Source organism: Capricornis sumatraensis, chromosome 14 (assembly GCF_032405125.1).
Source record: "Capricornis sumatraensis isolate serow.1 chromosome 14, serow.2, whole genome shotgun sequence".
Lineage (NCBI taxonomy): Eukaryota > Metazoa > Chordata > Mammalia > Artiodactyla > Bovidae > Capricornis > Capricornis sumatraensis.
Window position 1 is genome coordinate 47,410,530 of NC_091082.1, and position 20,611 is coordinate 47,431,140.

Below are 20,611 nucleotides of genomic sequence, written 5' to 3' on the forward strand. Positions count from 1 at the left end.
CTTTTTTCCTTTAATCACATAAGCAATAAGTGCCTCATACTTTAATAACACTTGCTTTGACCATTGGACAAGTCGGACAGTTGGAGTCTCCATTCTCCCATTTGTCTGGATGCTTTCTGGAGAAGGTAGTTTCGAGTTTCTGATAGCCAAGACAAAAAGGGAAACACCATTGAGTTATATTTCTTATTTTATAAAAGAAAATAAGCGACTCGGTAGCGACTAACTTCCTTGGTAGTGTCAAGAGTCTGAAACAAATGTATCACCAGGGATAGAAGAAGGAACACGTTAGGCCAGAGACCAGATGTCTTCTTCCCAGATCAGAAGCTAATGCCTCTTCCCCTATACAATCTACAAGAAGAGAACTACGTTAAGAGGCGCTTGGGAAGAAGCTGCTGCTGCTGCTAAGTCGCTTCAGTCGGGTCCGACTCTGTGCGACCCCATAGACGGCAGCCCACCAGGCTCCGCCGTCACTGGGACTCTACAGGCAAGAACACTGGAGTGGGTTGCCATTTCCTTCTCCAATGCATGAAAGTGAAAAGCGAAAGCGAAGTCGCTCAGTCATGTCCGACTCCTAGAGACCCCATGGACTGCAGCCTACCAGGCTCCTCTGTCCATGGGATTTTCCAGGCAAGAGTACTGGAGTGGGGTGCCATTGCCTTCTCCGGAGAGGTTAAGAATTGCGGACTTTCAGGCAGACGGTCCCTAATCTAGTTTCTGAGAGATCTTTAGAAGCCTCAGGGGCATAAAAATCTCGGGTGGGTACATTGCTCGTTTTACAGATTGAGAAGGGGTAACTTTTTGGTCTCAGACGGTAACGAAAGACGTGTGAAGGCGACCAATTCCCCCGCTTTCGGTGAACCCCAGAACTTGAAACTCCGAAGGAGCCGCAGTTTTCCTTTCTGGCCCCACCATAGCGAACCAAAGCATGAATCCAAAAGAATAGAGATGAATCGAGCCGATTCCAACAGAGGAATCCAGCCGGCTGCGAAATTCTCCCTGAGGCGGAAAAGATGAGAAAGTTGTCCCACTCCAACCAATCAGGTTAGAGGAAATCTTGACACACACCCCTTTCTGCCAGCCAATCAGCATCTAGTTCGATGGGCCCGGCCCACTGACACAGGGACACTCCTTTTAAATTTTATTAGTATAGCTTCCCCCCTACCCCCCCACCGTCATTCTAGGCCTTTCCACAAATTGCGGTCAAAAAAGGAAAACTGCCTGTAATACTTCCAAAGCTGGTCAGTCTTGCGGTGAGAAGCGAAACCACAGATTTCTTAAAACAGTGATACTAAGAGGGACAGGGACAGGGAAACGAGGGTTCTGGAGAGAAAACTACAACTCCCAAGGGCCTTTGCGCGGACTACGCGCGCCCCGAGCAAGAGGGCGGACCAGCGTAGGAAGGAGGCTGAGGGTCACGAGGCTGCTCTAGGACTTCCTGAAGTGGGCGGGACTTGAGGTGGGCGGGGCGGTGGCCACCTCGGCTCTCCGGCTTTGTGTCCTCCTCCCTCGGCGTCAGCCGCCAGAGACGTCGGAGGGGGCGTGGCTGGCGCGGAGGCTGGTGGGGGTGCGATCGCCGCGGGACGTGGGTGACGCGTCTCCTTCCAGCTCAGCGGTGTGTGAGGTGTCGCGGCTCGGCTGGCGATTGGCTGTTGAGAGGCGAGTGCGCGGCGGCCGTTGGTCGCCGGCAGCACGGAGCGAGAGCCGGGGCGGGCGGGGGGGATATGGGGCGGCAGCGGAGGTGGCGGCTGGAGAAGGCGGGCGCGGACGAGCCGGCGGCCGCGGCAGCAGCGGCGCTCCCCGGAGTCGTCCTGTGAAGCGCCCGGGTCGGCGCCGCCGTGGGCCCCTGGGAGAGGGCAGCCAGCGCGCGAGCCGCTCCGGAGCCGGTCCTCCAGCGCCGCAGCCCTTCGGACTCTCGGTCCCATCCTCACTCTCCAGCTCCGGCTCCTCCATCTTGGCCTCGGCAGTGGCAGCTGCAGGGAGGATGTGCCGCCTTCTGGCAGGGGGAAGAAGGAGGAGAAGATGAAGAAGTACCGGCGGGCCTTGGCCCTGGTCTCCTGCCTCTCTCTATGTTCCCTGGTCTGGTGAGTAGCCGCGACCGTACGGGAGTTTCCCGTAAGGGGAGACGGGGCAGGGAGCGGCCCAGGTCACACCCCCAAATTATCCTGGCTTTTGGGGTGCGGGTCTCCGAGGCGCCTATGAAGCAACAAACACATTATTCCGTGACTTCCCGGCGGACTGGCCTGGCAGCACTCTGTATGGAGGTTTTCATGGTGCATTTTGGAATTTACAGTCTTAAGTGGCAGAGGAAGCGCCCGGGTGCCTTTGTACCCAGTTACCCTGGCCCTTGGCGATGGAGGGGTGTTTGGGTAGTGTTCAGATAGAGACTGGCTAAGTTGTTCGGGCTTAGTACCAGCCACTTGGTTTCATGGTGTGCGAAGGGCAGAAAGCTTGTCGGATGTGGCGTGTTCCCGACAGGCGATTTTAAAAACGTGACTTCTGAAGGTGAAATGTACAAACAGTAGTTCTGGCCCTTTTCTCGCCTGGTCTTTGCCTCGGATACTCTTGGGGTTGCTGTTGTTGGAAACTTTGGGGGGCGTTATGTAGTCCTTTTTCAAGGGGTAGATGATAAGCTGTTCAGTAGTGTGTCTTAGGTGTAGTGTGCACGGGGATTTCTGATAGTGTGCCTTGGATAATGTCCCTTAGTAATGGAAGGATAAGCCCTGCATTTTGAAGGCGGGAAGAGTGCTTTGTCTATAAGTTTATGTATGGAGTTTCTGTTAATCCCTGGCACATTTGGGTTTTTGGGGAGGAACAGAGAAAGCCAGCTTATCAATCAAAGGATCATTACCATTGCACTTGAAAATTCCCTTCTGTACTCCGAGGGGATTTCTTCAGAGCTGTGTGATGTTTGCTGATTGAACAGATGCTTCTTGGTCAAAGTGACTTGCTGTTACATTAAAATCTAGGTAAACTAAGTTTCTTGTTTAGCTTATTTCTGCAAAACACCAATATTTTTCTTTTTCATTAATGTGGGGTGTCTGACGGATTCCAAAGACACTGAAGTTGTACCAGAAAATAATAGATAAATAAGAAGACACTTGCCTGGCTGAAGAATTTTGAGTGGTAGGTTGGTAGACGTTTTAGAGAACAAGAAATTTGACCTTTTTGACATTTACTCTCAACGCTTTAGTAAGACCAGTGTTACCTCACCTTAATACTTACCAGCATCACGTTGGGTACAAAAAGTGCTTGTAGGAAGTGAGTACACTCATCTCATTTTAAATTTAAATTTGTACGTGAGAGAGGGAAACCTTGTATTCATAACCATTTCTTTCTACTGGCTGTTTAGTTGTAGGTTATGTATCTTTTCTCTTTCTCCCTGATCTTGCCCATCTTTAGACCATGTTATTGTTATTCATTACTTTCTGAAATGGTTTAAGGCAAAGAGGTTACACTTTTCATTCACATTTAAAACGCACCAGGATCTCTGATTTTTGTTCTTTTTTAAGTTGAAATATACCCAAGTGAAGAGGAACTAAAAAGCCTCTTGATGAAAGTGAAAGAGGAGAGTGAAAAAGTTGGCTTAAAGCTCAACATTCAGAAAACGAAGATCATGGCATCCGGTCCAATCACTTCATGGGAAATAGATGGGGAAACAGTGAAAACAGTGTCAGACTTTATTTTTCTGGGCTCCAAAATCACTGCAGATGGTGACTGCAGCCATGAAATTGAAAGACGCTTACTCCTTGGAAGAAAGTTATGACCAACCTAGATAGCATATTCAAAAGCGGAGACATTACTTTGCCAACAAAGGTCTGTCTAGTCAAGGCTGTGGTTTTTCCAGTGGTCATGTATGGATGTGAGAGTTGGACTGTGAAGAAGCCTGAGCGCCGAAGAATTGATGCTTTTGAACTGTGGTGTTGGAGAAGACTCAAGAGTCCCTTGGACTGCAAGGAGATCCAACCAGTCCATTCTGAAGGAGATCAGCCCTGGGATTTCTTTGGAAGGAATGATGCTGAAGCTGAAACTCCAGTACTTTGGCCACCAGATGCGAAGAGTTGACTCATTGGAAAAGACTCTGATGCTGGGAGGGATTGGGGGCAGGAGGAGAAGGGGACGACAGAGGATGAGATGGCTGGATGGCATCACTGACTCGATGGATGTGAGTTTGAGTGAACTCTGGGAGTTGGTGATTGACAGGGAGGCCTGGTGTGCTGCGATTCATGGGGTCACAAAGAGTTGGACATGACTGAGTGACTGAACTGAACTGTCTGACATATAACATTGTGTAAATTTCAGAACATATTGTGTAAATTGTAGAACATATTGATTTGATACATTTATATATTGTAATATGATTACCATTGTTAGAGTAGTTAAGCACCTCTATCATATTACATAGCCATTCCTTCTTGTGCTGGTAATAGTTAAGATCTAGTCTCAGCAAGTTTATAATTATCATAAAATAGTGTTGTTTATACTAACTATACAGTGGTCTTCAAGACTAACTTATCTACCAGTTCCAAGTTTCTACCCTTAAATGGAATTGAAAAAAATTTAATTGATTGGTGGCAGTGAAATCAAGCATTTCAGTGTAGTTTTAAAAATCATTTCTGGATTTAAATTAACTGTGCTTCTATTACTTTGTTTAATTTCTGGCTGTCTTTTGCTTAAGCTAATCTCAGAATGGTTTCTCAACTTGATTCATTAGAAATAGTGATGAGCTCATGATTTGTTGTTCAGTTGCTCAGTCGTGTTTGATTCTTTGCGACCCCATGGACTGCCAGCACATCAGGCTTCTGTGCTTCACTGTCTCCTGGAATTTCCTCAGACTCAGGTCCATTGAGTCGATGATGCCGTGACCTGTTAGGGGAAAAGAAATCAGTTGGCCTATTGAAAATAATAGTCATAAAGTTCTGTAAAGTTTGTTGATTTTCACAATGAAAAATAGATATTGAGGGTTTAAGTAATGCAAAATTTAAGAAGTTTTTGTTTAAGAAACAATTGGGTTAGTTTGTTTTGAGATTTGTTTGCACTGCCAAATTCAGAGAGATTTTAATTGCCCTCTACTGAAGCAGTGGGAAGGCATTAAGGTAGAATATTAAGGCTTGAGAATATTTTGGAAGGGTCATGATGACATCAGGAAGAGGAGTGGTGTATGGTGTGATTGGTAAGGAGACTTTTCTTCCTTGGGAAATTGGAATAATGAAATTAAGTCACTGACTCACCTGGCGATCTGGTCCTAACAGAGCTACAGTCTGCTCTGTTAGGGCATTTCTCAACATCTCCGTTCTCCCTTAGCCTAATGCCATTTTAGGGTTCAGCAGGTTTGGCAAAAGAGTCATTTTTGTCTTTGTCATTCGTAAAGTGTTCCAAGATTTTGTGATTCATTTCTAAGTTGTATCATTTTGTCGATTTTTGAGTGCTATATGTTTATACTACAACACTCTAGTTTCTAAATTTCCAGCCTCCTCATCCTACCAATATTACTGCATTTTGTAACCACCTCATTTATATTGTCACATATTTACAGATCTTGATTATGTCTCCCCTCTCCTTTTGTCTTTCCAGCCTGGAGTCCTAACCTTAGATTACTTTCACAGAAGACCCATCCAATCTTTACTATTCATTCTGGTTGCTATTTTTTTCCTTTTTTCATACTTTTATGTGATTATCAAGTAGCATAGTATTCTAGGCATAAATGTACTATAGCTAACAGCAAGAATAATTATGATAGCTGTTATTTATTGTTAGCTACCTCTTTGCCAAACCTGTGGTGTGTACTTTGTACATTTTAGCACCTTTAATCTTCAGCACCTTTAATCTTCACAACAACACTATGTGCATATGATAAATTAATTTTACATTTTACAGTTGAGGAAGTAGAGAAGTAACTTGGCTAAGGCAAAGCAGCTATTAAGCTCTGAAGCTTGGATTTGAACCTAGGCTGCCTGATTCATAGGATCCTGATTGCTGTAATCCTTTTGATTATGGGCCAGAAAGCCTATATTGTAGTTATGGCTCCATCACTTAGTAGATCTGTGTCCTTGGACATGTTTTGTGGTGTCTTCGAATCTTATTTCTTATATCCTAAAAGTGGGAAAACTAATTCATTCACAGCCCACAGGGTTTTAGGATGATAATACAAGAGAGAATATATATGATAGATCTTTGTAACATAGTAAGGGTACATTATCTATATATTTCACCATAAACTCATTCAACAAAGGTTTTTTGCATGCTCATTATGTAGCAGATGTTGTTACTGTCATTGAAAACCTGAAAATAGGGTGACCAACTTATCCTGGTTTTAGCAGTAAAAGCCCCAAGTCCCAGGAGTCCTCTCTGTTAGTTTTCTATTGCTGCTGTAACAAGTTACCAAAAATTTAGTGACTTAAAACAACATACATTTATTATCAGTTTTGTGGGTCAAAAGTCCAAAATAAGTCTTAACTGGGCTAAAGTCAAGGTGTCAGCAGGCCTGGTTCCTTGAGACTCTAAGGGGAAGAATCTACTTCTTGACTTTTTCAGCTTCTTGGGGCTGCTTGCATTCTGTTGATCACCATTCAAAAAAAGGAAAAAAAAAAACAGTTGCCTTAAGTGGTAGACATTCAGATTTTTTTGTGTCCTCCCCTCATCAGAAATTAAAAGATGCTTACTCCTTGGAAGGAAAGTGATGACCAACCTAGACAGCATATTAAAAAGCAGAAACATTACTTTGTCAACAAAGATCTGTCTAGTCAAGGCTATGGTTTTTCCAGTGGTCATGTATGGATGTGAGAGTTGGACTGTAAAGAAAGCTGAGCGCCGAAGAATTGATGCTTTTGAACTGTGGTGTTGGAGAAGACTCTTGACAGTCAAAGGAGATCAGTCCTGGGATTTCTTTGGAAGGATTGATGATGAAGCTGAAACTCCCATACTTTGGCCACCTGATGCGAAGAGTTGACTCATTGGAAAAGACCCTGATGCTGGGAAAGATTGAGGGCAGGAGGAGAAGGGGACGACAGAGGATGAGATAGTTGGACGGCATCACCGAGTCAATGGACATGGGTTTAGCTGGCCTCCAGGAGTTGGTGATTGACAGGAAGGCCTGGCATGCTGCGATTGATGGGGTAGGAAAGAGTCGGACACAACTGAGCATCTGAACTGAGCTCATCAGAAAAACATTGTGTATGTAGCTTTATTATGTACTTAGTTGTTTATAAGATTTATACATGTGCAAATACGGTATTAGTGTATTTATATACTAATCACTGTATATAATAAGTGACACAAATTAGGTAATTAAGAAAAGTGAGAAAGAAAATAATCTAATACTTTGTTAACAGACTTTTTGTTCTTATTTAAAAAGTAATAATTTGGTGAGAGGTGTGTAATTGACTAAATTATTTTACATCATAATGGGGATGAATAATAGCTTGTTCTTAGCCCTGCGATTTTGTTGTTGGCTTATGCTTCCCTTATTGTTATCTTTGTGGGAATTTTTTCAGAGCCACTTCTCCATGTTGTGAGAGTCAGTTTAGTTAAAACTAAATAAGTTAATCCCTGAATCTGCTTCATTGGGCACATGTAAATGATATTGTATCACAATATGCTGGAAGTAAAATATATTTTATGATTTACTGTTTATGGAACTTTCATTCTTTCCTTGACTTTCAGCCTGTATAGTCTCTGCTGTTATGACTGGCTGACCTTTAGATGGAGTGTGAATCCTTATATTAATCTTGGTAAAGCTAAATAAATGAAAAGTTAACTTTTTTTTAGAGTATTTTTAGGTTCATAGCAAGATTGAGCAGAAGGTACAGAGATTACTTTCAATACTTGATCTCTGCCTCCACCACATGCAAAAATTCTTCCATTATCAGCATCTCCCACAGAGTGGTTTAGTTTATTTAAGACTAAAAAAATCTATTTTTTTCTTTTTGCACCGAAAAGGATCATCTTAGAGGAGCTCATATTTAGAGCTAATGAGAGAGGAGCCTGACATTTAAACGATTCTCATACATTTGAGAGATAGTTACCAAAAATAGTTTAAAAGGTCTTTAGGAACTCGAAGGGAAGACTTTGTATTCTGTAATAGATATGGTCTATCTCTAGTTGTGTGTCCTGGGACAAGTTACCTCTGTGAGCTTCAGTTCTCATCCACAAAATGGTTTGAGAATGGTGAAGTGGCAGTCACACTAGGGGAGAGTTTGATAGATAACCTAATTCAGGGTAATCTGTTTTGTTGGCCTTTTTGGCCTTAGTATTGATAGTAATTTTTCTGAGGATATGTCACCTAGTTTTCATTGATTTAAGAGGTTTATTTCTTGGTTTGTAATTTTGTCTCTGTACCCTTTATTTTGCGTTTTCTCTGACAGTTTTGCTGGTTTCTTGCTCATTTGTCAATATGCCTAAGTGAGCAGAAAAATAAGAAACTTGATTTTTTTTTTTGCATATATTTTTATAAGCAGTTCCCCCCCTCCCCCGCCCCCCTTTTAAAGATAATGATTAGAAATTTCCTTGGGGGAAAAATTTTTCCTTGAAAAATCTCAACTCTATCTTTGATCTGGAGATTTTTTTTTTCCTCTATGTTTTGTTTCTATAACTTTTTAAAGACTCTAAATCTGCTTCTTTTCTGAATCAAATAATATTCAGAATAAGTAAAATAATAAAATAACCCTTTTTCTCCAAATCATTTGATGACTTTAAAAAAAAGTCTGTGTTGTTATGGGAATGTAATGTTCAGCATGGCGAGTGTAAGTAACAATAGTGTATTGTATGTTTGAAAGTTGCTAAGAGAGTAGATCTTAAGAATTCTCATCACAAGAAAAAGCATTTGTACTGGTGATGGTGGATGTCAGCTAAACTTTTGTGGCAGTCGTATTGCAATAAATACTAATATTGAATCATATTGTACACCTGAAACCAATAAAATGTTATATATCAATTATATCTCAGTAGAAAAAATTAAACACTTTCTTATGGAACTTTATGTGAGTTTGGGAAGAAAGTTTATTTTTAGTCTGGGATATACATTCCATAAACAATGTCTGGTACTTAAAAGAGGTTTTGGATTGTTAAAAACAGTGTCAGATCCCTTCAGACAAATGAGATGAAACCAGATTGCCTAAATAGGAAAAAGTCTGTGAGAGAAGGTGTATGATGTCTTTGTGTAAAAGCTGAACACGTGTCTTCAGTAAAAAATGATAAATAATTTACTTATAATATCCTTTGGAATTATTGTTTAAAGAACTGGATGTATTTCAAAAGAGCCTTTTTAGATTATTAAACATTCGGGGATGTATTGGAATAGATGCAAGTAGTAGACAGTAAGAAATGTCTTGGCAGACATTGAAAAAAACAAGAGATGTCAGCTCCAAACACGTTTGGATGTTGGCTATTTCATTTTTCAGCTGTTCATGAACTCTTTAAGTATTCTTTCACTTTTCTCAACAATCTGAATAGAGAAATGAATCTACATGTATACCTAATAGTCTAGTGCTTTTTAATGAAAGGAAAGAGATGTTTACTAAACATTTAAGTGCTTTATTATTCTCTCAAGTCATCTTTATGTAGAGACATTTGTGTATTTGAAATACGTTAGTGAGAACCTAAATACTCTTTGTTGGAAACATGTACATGTTGCAGCTGGTACTTCAGTGCCAGGTGTATGTTCACCTGTTTTGTTTTCAAGGCTGTATTTTAAGTAGTTTCAGAAAATAAAATTGTACATGTCTCAAGGGAATGAAAATTGCTTTTAAGTATTTGCAGTATGTCAGTCCTTTGGTATATATTTGTTTTATAAATGCTGAGTTTTTTTAAAGAAACTTTGATTTTATTTTTAGGACTTCGTTTTTGTAATGACTCAGTTAAAAATTATTTTATATTTTTCGTAAAAGTAACACTTCGTTAGAAAATGTTTTGTAGCATTGACATAGCTCGTAAATACTAAGTTTATGTTGTATTTCTTATTATGGAGTATCTGAAGTCAGTAACAGGAGAAAATGTTTAAAGTGCTTAAAACAGTGCTTTGCTCTTAGTATGCCCTGTTAGGTAAGTTCTTGTTATTCACTCAGTCTGGATACTTTGGCAGAAGTTGGATCCTAGGCTGAGGTATCAGAGTTCAGAAACAGGAATCCATATGTTTGTTCAAAATATTATTTGGTGGCCAACAATGTATTGGGTGTGGTGGGGGTTGCTGAAGAAGCAGGAGACTTGAGCTCTGCCCTGAGGAGTATACAAGTTGATGTCAGAATATACAAAGATACTGGTGTAGTGAAAATGGCAGGAAACCAAGTTAGACTTGATTGTAATCCTTTCTTTCCTGTATTAACAGTGAACCTTTTGGGTACTTATTTTTGTTCTAAGTGCTTTATACACACTAACTCATTTTGACTTTATTAAACTGTTTTTGAGATAGTCACATTTTAAAGAGACTAAGAAAGGCACAGAAAAATTAACCAACTTGCCAAAATTATCAGTAAGCAATGAACTGGAATTCAAGTAGCCTTTGAATCTCAGCCTGTGCTCTTAACCACTACCCTGTGCTACCTTAGGCTGATAGGTGGGTTTAGGCAAGTTTTTCTACCTTTTCTTTGTCAGTTTTCTTATCTAAAAAATGAGGTTGACTGGATTGACTCAATGAGGAATGAATATTGGAATTATTCATTCATGAAGCTTTTAAAAAAACGCCTAAGCCACTTACCTTATAGGTTTGCTAACTCTGGAATATTTTTTTGTGTGTTCCAGTAGTTACTACCAAATTAAATGAATTCTGAGATTTTTCTTTTGCACTGTTAACATTCTGAGATACCTAATTTGAGCATTAGTGAACAGTACAAAAAGCTGAGTTGGTTAGAAGGTGCTTGAAGAGAAAAACTGGAGAGGAGTTGTCAGATAAGACTTGGTTTTAAGAGAAATGATGTCCGTGGTTCATAAAACTTTGCTTCTGTGGAATACAGGCACTTCACAGACTGAAAAAAGATATACTGGTACTGCTAATATGAATAGTGGCCTTTCCCTGGTTTGTGTGTCTGTGTTTCTGCTTGCCTGCCTGTAGTGGGCAGACCTTAATTGTCAGGAGAAATGAGAAAGAGTTATGGGTAAAGGAGACAGTGTACTGGATATGGGTGGAAATGATAGTAAGCAGACAAACCTGAGTAGGAAATAGAGTCATTCCTTGGTATTTGTGGGGGATTGCTTCCAGCACCCCACCTCGATGTTTAAGTCTGCTTTGTAAAATGGCATAGTCACTTTGTCCTCTGTATAAATGGATTTGGAACATCTCCAAATGTTTTCTGGAGATTATGATGGGTTTTGCATGTTAAACCAAGGAATTAGGCAGCGAAGATCCAGCAAGAGAAGTGGTGTTTGGAGACTGTTATTTTGACATCATTGTACTAGATATTTCTCAGAGAAGAACGGCTGGAGGGATGAATACTAAATGAAAAGCAATTGGAATAGTTGAAGTTTGTCTTAACAAGGACTTCACTTGGCAGCAGAAATGGAGAGGGTGTGTTGAACAGAGGTTTTGAGCAAGTCAGTGATAGGTTTGGTGATAGGTTGGCAGGTTGGCAGTGCAGTAGAAACAGCATTGGGCTGTGATTGAAAGGAACTGGGTTTTGGTTTGCCTCTGACCAGCTCTTGGTCTTTGACGTTGCCTTTCTGTCATCTATCTCAGTGTTTAAAGATGTTTACTGAGACTTCTGTTTGCTGTGTTCTATGCAGGATTCTGGTGGACAAAACAAAGTAGCTGCTTTCTTGGAGCTGATGATGGTTGAGAAAATAAATTCTAGGGTCTAAAATTAGGAATCTGAGATAAAGTTCAGAGAGGAGTGAACTTGTTTCTTTTAACTTGGGCAACTAGAGGAATTGGAGGTATTAAAAAAGAATTAGAAGAGTTGCAAAGAGTTTTAAAAGAGAAGGAACTTTTGGTTCAGTTGAGTAGAATGTCCTGGTGGAGATGTTGTATGAGTGAAAGTTGCTCAGTCGTGTCTGACTCTTTGCGGGCCCATGGACGATACAGTCCATGGAATTCTCCAGGCCAGAATGCTAGAGTGGGTAGCCTTTACTTTCTCCAGGGGATCTTCCCAGCCCAGGGATTGAACTCAGGTCTCCTGCAGTGCAGGCAGATTCTTTACCAGCTGAGCCACAAAGGAAGCTACAAGGGAGACTTTATATAGGCACTTAAATGCAGACTTCAGTAAAGATGACACTTTGGCTGGAGCTGTTCTTGTAGAGGGGATCATTTAGGAAACAAAATCTTTTGACTGAACATGGAGTTGCTGCAGATACTTAGAACAAAGAAAGGTGACAAGCAAACTAAGGCTCTGAAGAGAAGGAAGAAACTAGGGAAAGAAGTTTAATGAGGTCAGAAATAGAAAAGTCCCAGATAGCCTGAGAAGCTTGAAAATTGAGAAAAGGACCTTGTTTTCAAAAGAGAGAGGTGATTGATAAACTTTTGTGAGCAGAAATAGAAAATATTTGGAGAATGGTAGGTGTGAGTTCATACACATTTGTTTGGCAGCCAGAAGGAATGTAAGAGGTTGGAGTAGCCTCCTGTATGCTTCAAATTATCCAACCCAATTCCATCTGAGGTTGATTGAATCCAAAGATGCTGAGGGCCTCCTGCAAGGGATGTGAGCGTCCATGGATTTTGGCATCTAAAGAGGGTTGTAGAACCAAGATACCTAGAAACAACTGTTTTCACTACTTTGGAATTCGATAAATCAAAGACGATGAGAAGGACAGCAGCTGATAGCAACTGCTGCAATTTGAGTGCAAATTCTATGCCAGACTAAGCATTGCACAAATAGATGCAAGGGATGAGGTTTGATAGACAGAGTGCCTGAAGAACTGTGGATGGAGGTTCATGACATTGTACAGGAGGCAGTGATCAAAACCATCCCCAAGAAAAAGAAATGCAAAAAGGCAAAATGGTTGTCTGAGTAGGTCTTACAAATAGCTGAGAAAAGAGAAGCGAAAGCCAAAGGAGAAAAAGAAAGATATACCCATTTGAATGCAGAGTTCCAAAGAATAGTGAGGAGAGATAAGAAAGCCTTCCTCAGCAATCAGTGCAAAAAATAGAGGAAAACAACAGAATGGTAAAGACTAGAGATCTCTTCAAGAAAATTAGAGATACCAAGGGAACATTTCATGCAAAGATGGGCTCAATAAAGGACGGAAATGATATGGATCTAACAGAAGCAGAAGGTATTAAGAAGAGGTGGCAAGGATACACAGAACTATACAAAAAAGATCTTCATGACCCAGATAACCACAGTGGTGTGATCACTCACCTAGAGGCAGACATCCTGGAGTGTGAAGTCAAGTGAGCCTTGGGAAGCATCACTACGAACAAAGCTAGTGGAGGTGATGGAATTCCAGTTGAGCTATTTCACATCCTAAAAGATGCTGCTGTGAAAGTGCTGCATTCAATATGCCAGCAAATCTGGAAAACTCAGAAGTGGCCACAGGATTGGAAAAGGTCAGTTTTCATTCCAGTCACAAAGAAAGACAATACCAAAGAATGTTCAAACTACTACATAGTTGCACTCATCTCATGCTAGCAAAGTAACGCTCAGAATTCTCAAAGCCAGGCTTCAACAGTACGTGAATTGAGAACTTTCAGATGTTCAAGCTGGATTTAGAAAAGACAGAGGAACCAGAGATCAAACTGCAAACATCCGCTGGATCATAGAAAAACCAAGAGAATTCCAGAAAAACATCTACTTCTGCTTCATTGACTACGCTAAAGCCTTTTACTGTGGGTCATGAGAAACTGTGGAAAATTCTTCAAGAGGTGGAAATATCAGACCAACTTAGCTGTCTCCTGAGAAATCTGTATGAAGGTCAAGAAGCAACAGTTAAAACCGGATATGGAACAATGGACTGGTTCCAGATTGGGAAAGGAGTATACGTCAAGGCTGTATATTGTCACCCTGCTTATTTAACTTATATGCAGAATAGAAAGTGAAAATGAAGTCGCTCAGTCGTGTCTGACTCTTTGCAACCCCATGGACTGTAGCCCACCAGGCTCCTCAGTCCATGGAATTTTCCAGGCAAGAGTACTGGAGTGGGTTGCCATTTCCTTCTCCAGGGGATCTTCCCAACCCAGGGATCGAACCCAGGTCTCCCACATGGCAGGCAGATGCTTTACTGTCTGAGCCACCAGGGAAGCAGAAGACATCATGTAAAATTCTGGGCTGGATGAAGCACAAGCTGGAATCCAGATTGCCAGGAGAAATATCAATAACCTCAGATATGCAGATGACACCACTTAATGGCAGAAAGCAAAGAAGAACTGAAGAGTCTCTTGATGAAAATGAAAGAGGAAAGTGAAAAAGCTGACATAAACTCAGCATTCAAAAAATGAAGATCATGGCATCCAGTCTCATCACTTAATGGCAAATAGACGGGCAAATTTATTTTCTTGGGCTCCAAAAATCACTGCAAATGGTGACTGTAGCCATGAAATTAAAAGACGCTTGCTTCTTGGAAGAAAAGCTATAAACCTAGACAGCATATTAAAAAAGAAACATTGCTTTGTCGGCAAGAGTTCATCTAGTGAAAGCTATGGTTTTTCCATTAGTTGTGTATGCATGTGAGAGTTGGACTATGAAGAAAGCTGAGTGCTGAAGAATTGATGCTTTTAAATTGTGGTGTTGGAGAAGACTCTTGAGAGTCCCTTGGACTGCAAAATCAAACCAGTCAGTCAATCCCAAAGGAAATCAGTCCTGAATATTCATTGGAAGGACTGATGCTGAAGCTCCATTAGGACTTTGGCCACCTGGTGTGAAGAACTGACTCATTAGAAAAGACCCTGATGCTGGGAAAGATTGAAGGGAGGAGGAGAAGGGTCGACAAAAGATGAGATGGTTGGATGGCATGACCAACTCAGTGGATGTGAGTTTGAGTAAACTCTGGGAGTTGGTGATGGACTGGGAAGCCTGGTGTGCTACAGTCCATGAGGTTGCAAAGAGTCGGACACAACTGAGTAGCTGAACTGAAGCATTGCACATGCGTTATTTCATTTTCCTGTTTTACAGTGTTTATATTGAGACTTACAGCTTTTGTAATTAGTTTGTCTAAGAGAATGCACATAATAAAAGGGGGAACCCAGGATGTAAGAGTTGGTTTATAAAGAAGGCTGAGCACCAAAGAATCGATGCTTTTGAATTGTGGTGCTAGAGAAGACTCTTGAGTCCCCAGGACTGCAAGGATATGAAGCCAGTAAATCCTAAAGGAAATTAACCCTGAATATGCCTTGGAAGGACTATTGCTAAAGCTCCAATACTTTGGCTACCTGATGCGAAGAACTGACTCTTTCGAAAAGACCGTGATGCTGGAAAAGACTGAAGGAAATGAAGGGGGTGGCAGAGGATGAGATGGTTAGATAGCATCACCATTTCAATGGACATGAATTTGAACAAACTGGTAAATAGGAAAGGACAGAGAAGCCTGGAGTGCTGCAGTCCATGGGGTCACAAAGAATTGGACAGGCCTTAGTGACTGAACAACAAGTTTTGACTCTGAAGTCCATGCCCTAGCCACTACACTACAAAACTTTGTCTCTTGGGGCTGGTATCTAAGTCAAGGGGTAAACATTGCCCCTGCTTTATGATAGTTCTTATATTTGTATCTGCAGTAACTAGTCTTAACAACATGATCAGTTCTTAAGAGAATGGATGAATGTTATTTTCTCACCTTTCTTTTCATTTATCTGTTGACTAGAGAATATGACATGGGAAATGTAGCAGGACAGAAAGATGATAGGCTTTGGAGAGATCTAGATTGGTTGAGTGACTTTTGACCAATTAACTTCTGAGGTTAATTTTCTTTATTTGTAAAAGTTAAATTAATATTTTAATGTAAACAGTTTGACGCATTAAAGAGAGACTGTGTTCTCTTCTAGAGACATCAGATACTTAGAATCGGATTGGTCATACTCAGTTTATGCTACATTCTTTATCAGTTCAGTCGCTCAGTCGTGTCCGACTCTTTGTGGCCCCATGAATCGCAACACGCCAGGCCTCCCTGTCCATCACCAACTCCCGGAGTTCACTCAAACTCATGTCCATTGAGTCGGTGATGCCATCCAGCCATCTCATCCTCTGTCGTCCCCTTGTCTTCCTGCCCCCAATCCCTCCCAGCATAGGTCCCCCTTTTTCCCTCCACTTTACATCATTACTCTTTTATATTCTATCTTCATTTTCGCTTCTATCTCCCCCATGTTGGGCATTTACCCTGGAGTATATTTGATGTGTTTTTCCAGTTAATCTTCATGTATTTACTTAGATTTCTGATTTCTTCCAAAAATAATGTTTTGTTTATATGTTTTAAAATTTGCGTAAATGGTATAATGCTATTAATCTCATTCTTTTTCCTATTTCCTTCTAGCTGACACTTTAAAAAAAAACAAAAACACTAACTTGTTTTAGTTACTGGAATCACCGTTATGTGAATTCTGAGTAGTGTGACAGATGCCTCAGGAAGGGCTGATGTCATTTATTCACTGAGTATTTATTGGGCCCTTTGCATGTATGCTGCTTCTAAAGAGAGACTTTATACCAACAAATGCATTTGGGAGTATTCTGTTCCATTTGCTTATCTTTTGCTGTCCTAATACTGTAGACTAATTAGAGTGGTTTTGCGATAAATTTTAATTATCTGGCAAGGTGAACCACTTGCCTTTGCTTTTTTTGCTAATATAGTTATTCTTAGATCAGTTTTTCCATATTTAGAACATCCTTCAGGTTTTTTTCTCTAGGATTTTCTTAAAAAAATTTTTTTTAGTTTATATTGGAGTATATAGTAAATTTACAGTGTTGTGTCAGTTGCAGGCATACAGCAGAGTGATTGTTATATATATACATGCATCTGTTCTTTCTCATTTTCTTTTCCCACATTATTACAGTGTATTGAGTAGAGTTCCCTGTGCTATATGGTAAGGATCCTTCAGGTATTTTGATAAGAATTATATTGGAGTGCTGAATTAGTTCGGGGAGAACTGCTGTCTTTACTTTGCTGTCAGCAGCACTCCATCCATGAACATACTAGATCTTCAGTTGTCTCTTCATTTTATGGTCTTTATTAGAGTTAACATTTTTTCCTCTGTAAATGGTTGTGTAGTTTTTAAGGTTAATTTCTAAATTATTTTAAAAAATTGTTACTGCTAATGGTTTATTTTCTATCTTGTTATTGCTGGGGAGGAAAATATTGACTTTTTTGCTTATTTTTTAAATTGAAATAATTTACATACAGCTAAGTGCATATGTTGTCAACTGTATAGTTGGATCAGTTTTGACAAATGCATACATCTGTGTAACACACCCATCAAGATGTAGAGCATTTCTATCACTCCAGAGTGTTTTCTCATGTCACATTCTACAGAATTCCTCGAAGCAACTGGAGATTTGGTTTCTATCACCATGGATTAGTTTTGCTACTTCTGGAAACCTATTTAAATAGAATTAATACAGTATTTATTCTTGTGTCTGACTTCTTTCACTCAGTGTAATGTTTCCAACATTTATCCGTCTTATTTCATTCATTTGTAATTCATTCCTTTTGATTGTGAGAACTAGTATAATACATTGTATGAGTATACTACAGTTTATTTATATTCTCCTGTTGTTGAGCATCTGGACAACTTTCAGGTTTTGGCTATTAGGAGTAAAAGCTATTGTGGGCATTTTTGTACACATAGTTTTCATTTCTCTTAAGAAGTATGTAAAAGTGGAATTGCAAGTACTGAAACAGATGGATATCCTGTGCTTCTGGAGATGGTACTCTGAGAAAGACACATTGCTTATGAAGGATTCCAGCTAGGAATATATAACCTGAATCTGGTCGTGTTGAAACATAAGACAAACCTCAAAAAAAGGACCATGGTATTTAAAAATAAAAGGATTATGTCCTTCAAAAGTGTCAGTACCATATAAGATAAAGGCCAAGAACTGTTCCAGGTTAAAGGAGGCTAAAGACACAGGACATGGTCTTAGACTTGATTCTGTGCTTGGGGTTGAGGAGGGGAGGGGGAATGCTGAAAGGACACCTCTGGGGACATAGATTAATTGTGTCAGTTAACATTTACTCAGATTGTTAATTGTAGTGTGGTTGTGTAAGAAAGTATCCTTTTTTCTGAGGAAACACGTACAGAGATACTTTGAGATAGATTACATGGAGTGGGGAAAGAGAGAGGGCCATGAACTTGCTGTGAGAATGGCAAATGACGGGACAAATGGGTCACAGAAGGTAGAGAGGGTTTGCAGTTGCTCTTTGTACTATGTTGGCATTTCTTCTGAAAGCTTCAAATTATTTCCAAAGGAAAAGTAGGGGGAAAAAAGATTGGGATTTCCTTTTCTCTAGATAAGGTGTTGATTAATCCACTCAAAATTTTTACATTATTGTCAGTGAATTCCAATTTTTGTATACTTTGTCCCAATTTTGTTATTTTTCTAGAAACATCCATGTCTTCTGAGTTTTCAAATATATTAGTATATATAGCTGTTAATATTTTATAATTAAAAAAATATGTCTTGCCTGTGGCTATTTCATGCTTCTAGAACATATTTTGTTAATTCATAGCACCAACTCTCCTTTACCAGTTTTTCCAGAAGTTTGTCTTTTTAATATTTTCCTTGGAGAATCAACTTTTGGTTTTAATCTTTTGGTTTGGTTTTTCTTTCAGTGATTTCTGTCCTTAAGAGTCCTTTTTTCCTTAGATTTAAACTGTCCTTTATCTTCTTGAGTTGAAAGAGTAGCTCTTTTGTATTCAGTTTGTCTCCAGATGGGCTCAGAAGGATAGTTTTCGTGCTGCTGTTTTACCTGCATCCTACCTACCAGTTTTGACCTGTGGTCTTCTGCTCTAATATTTTGTAATGTGCCCTATATTTTCCTCTTTAATAAAAAAATTATTCTGCTTTATAATTTAGTTTACAGGTTTTAGAAGATGGTTAGCTTTTTGTATCCTAAATGACACTCAAATGCAAATTTCACAAGACTTTTAATTACATCTACTCTAAAAGTTGATACCTTTCCATATGAATGGTGAATCCATGCCACATTAGTGGGGTGGCGGTGGAGGGGGGGGTGACAACAAGACACAATTGTCGTCTTATTTTCCAGATTCTATGTTTTGTGTTTGTGTGAGGGGGTGGTGGATCGGTGGTTGAGTTGGGGAGGTGGTGGTAGTGGTCAAGGCAGGAGATGGGGCTGATGGGAAGAGGAATGAAAAGTGATTGAATTTTGTTTCTGCTGTGTGCTACAAAACAGTTCCCCTAAGAACCCTCTTTAGTAAGTATTTGTTAAACACCTGATGCTTGCAGGTTTTGGCTATATGGGGAGGGGCTAAAGTAGTTAGGGATATGAAATCGATTCTCAAAGAGTTTAAGTGTAAGAGGATATACTTGGCTCACAATCGATTTAATCAGTAGTAATAGAGTCTGAGGGGAGAGTGTCGGGCTGCATTTATCTTGCTTGTTGTGATTTCTGGTGCTGAATTTCTAAAAAATTTTGAAAGTAATTTCATCAGGCTTGGGGTTTTCACAGTACAGTTTTTGAAAGTTGCTTCAGTAGTATGGAATCAGATCCATTTAGTCATGCAGCAAAGTGCCCTTAGCTGTTTTAATGTGGCCCAGTGATTCTTAATGATGGGGCATGCATATCTAATTCACCTAAGAGAACTTGTTGACAATAAAGACTGTATTATAGAGATTCATTCTTCTTCAGTGTAGTTGGTATGGGTTTGTGTTATTTCATTTTACTTTGGTGATTTAAAATTTCTTGACAGTTCCTAGTTGGTGATCATTTTTATCTATTTTAGGCTTTTTTCTTATACACAAAATTAAGGATATCTTTGCAGGTCTGTCTTTAATTAGCATCTGTCTTTATATAGGGACTGATATATTAGAGGTAAACAGTGATACTATTGATAAAGCTATAGGGTAGCTTTATCAGTAGGGTAGATATGCTAATAATGTAGTACATACTAATGTCAGGTGTACTAGGGTTCTTCAGAGAAATAGAACCCACTTTATATGTAAAATGAGATGTTGAGTCACACGATTATGGAATCTGAGAGATTCTACTGTCTTAAAGCTGGAGACTGAGGAAACCCAGTGGTATAATTCAGATCAAGTCTGAACGCCTATTAACCGTGTGAAGCAGAAGATATAATCCCAGTAAAAAGGCTAGAGAACGTGAGATGCCACAGCTCAGATAGTGAGGCAGGGGAAAAAAAGGGCAAATTCTTCTGATCAGTCCCATAAAGGATTAGATGATGCCCACTTATATCGGGGAGGACAGTCTGCTGAGTCCACTGATTCATATCTTGTTGTTCGGTTGCCAAGTTGTGTCTGACTCTTTGCAACCTCATGGACTGCAGATTCCGGTGCTAGTCTCACTCAAAAAGCTCCTAACTTTGGATAATGGAATTTGATTATGTGATAGTAAAAATAAGTCTCATGAGATTTAATGTCTTTTGGCTGTCTTCACACTAACTGCGAATATTGGGATTTATATATACATATGCACATGCAGAATTACTGATAATAAAACTAGTATATGCTCGTAGTAGAAATTTAGAAAGTATAGAAAAGAATAAAGAAAATAAGGGGGTATAATCACC

General features: G+C 39.9%; 1 protein-coding gene across 1 annotated transcript in view; it reads left to right on the forward strand.

Moving 5' to 3' along the window:
- The first annotated feature begins 2,019 nt into the window (after positions 1 to 2,019).
- The window catches only part of SUCO (SUN domain containing ossification factor), an 89,677-nt gene continuing 71,085 nt past the window's right edge, over positions 2,020 to 20,611 (forward strand). Inside the window, exon 1 of the mRNA XM_068985733.1 lies at positions 2,020 to 2,081. Coding sequence (XP_068841834.1) covers positions 2,020 to 2,081 — 62 coding nt within the window. The remainder of the gene's footprint in view (positions 2,082 to 20,611) is intronic.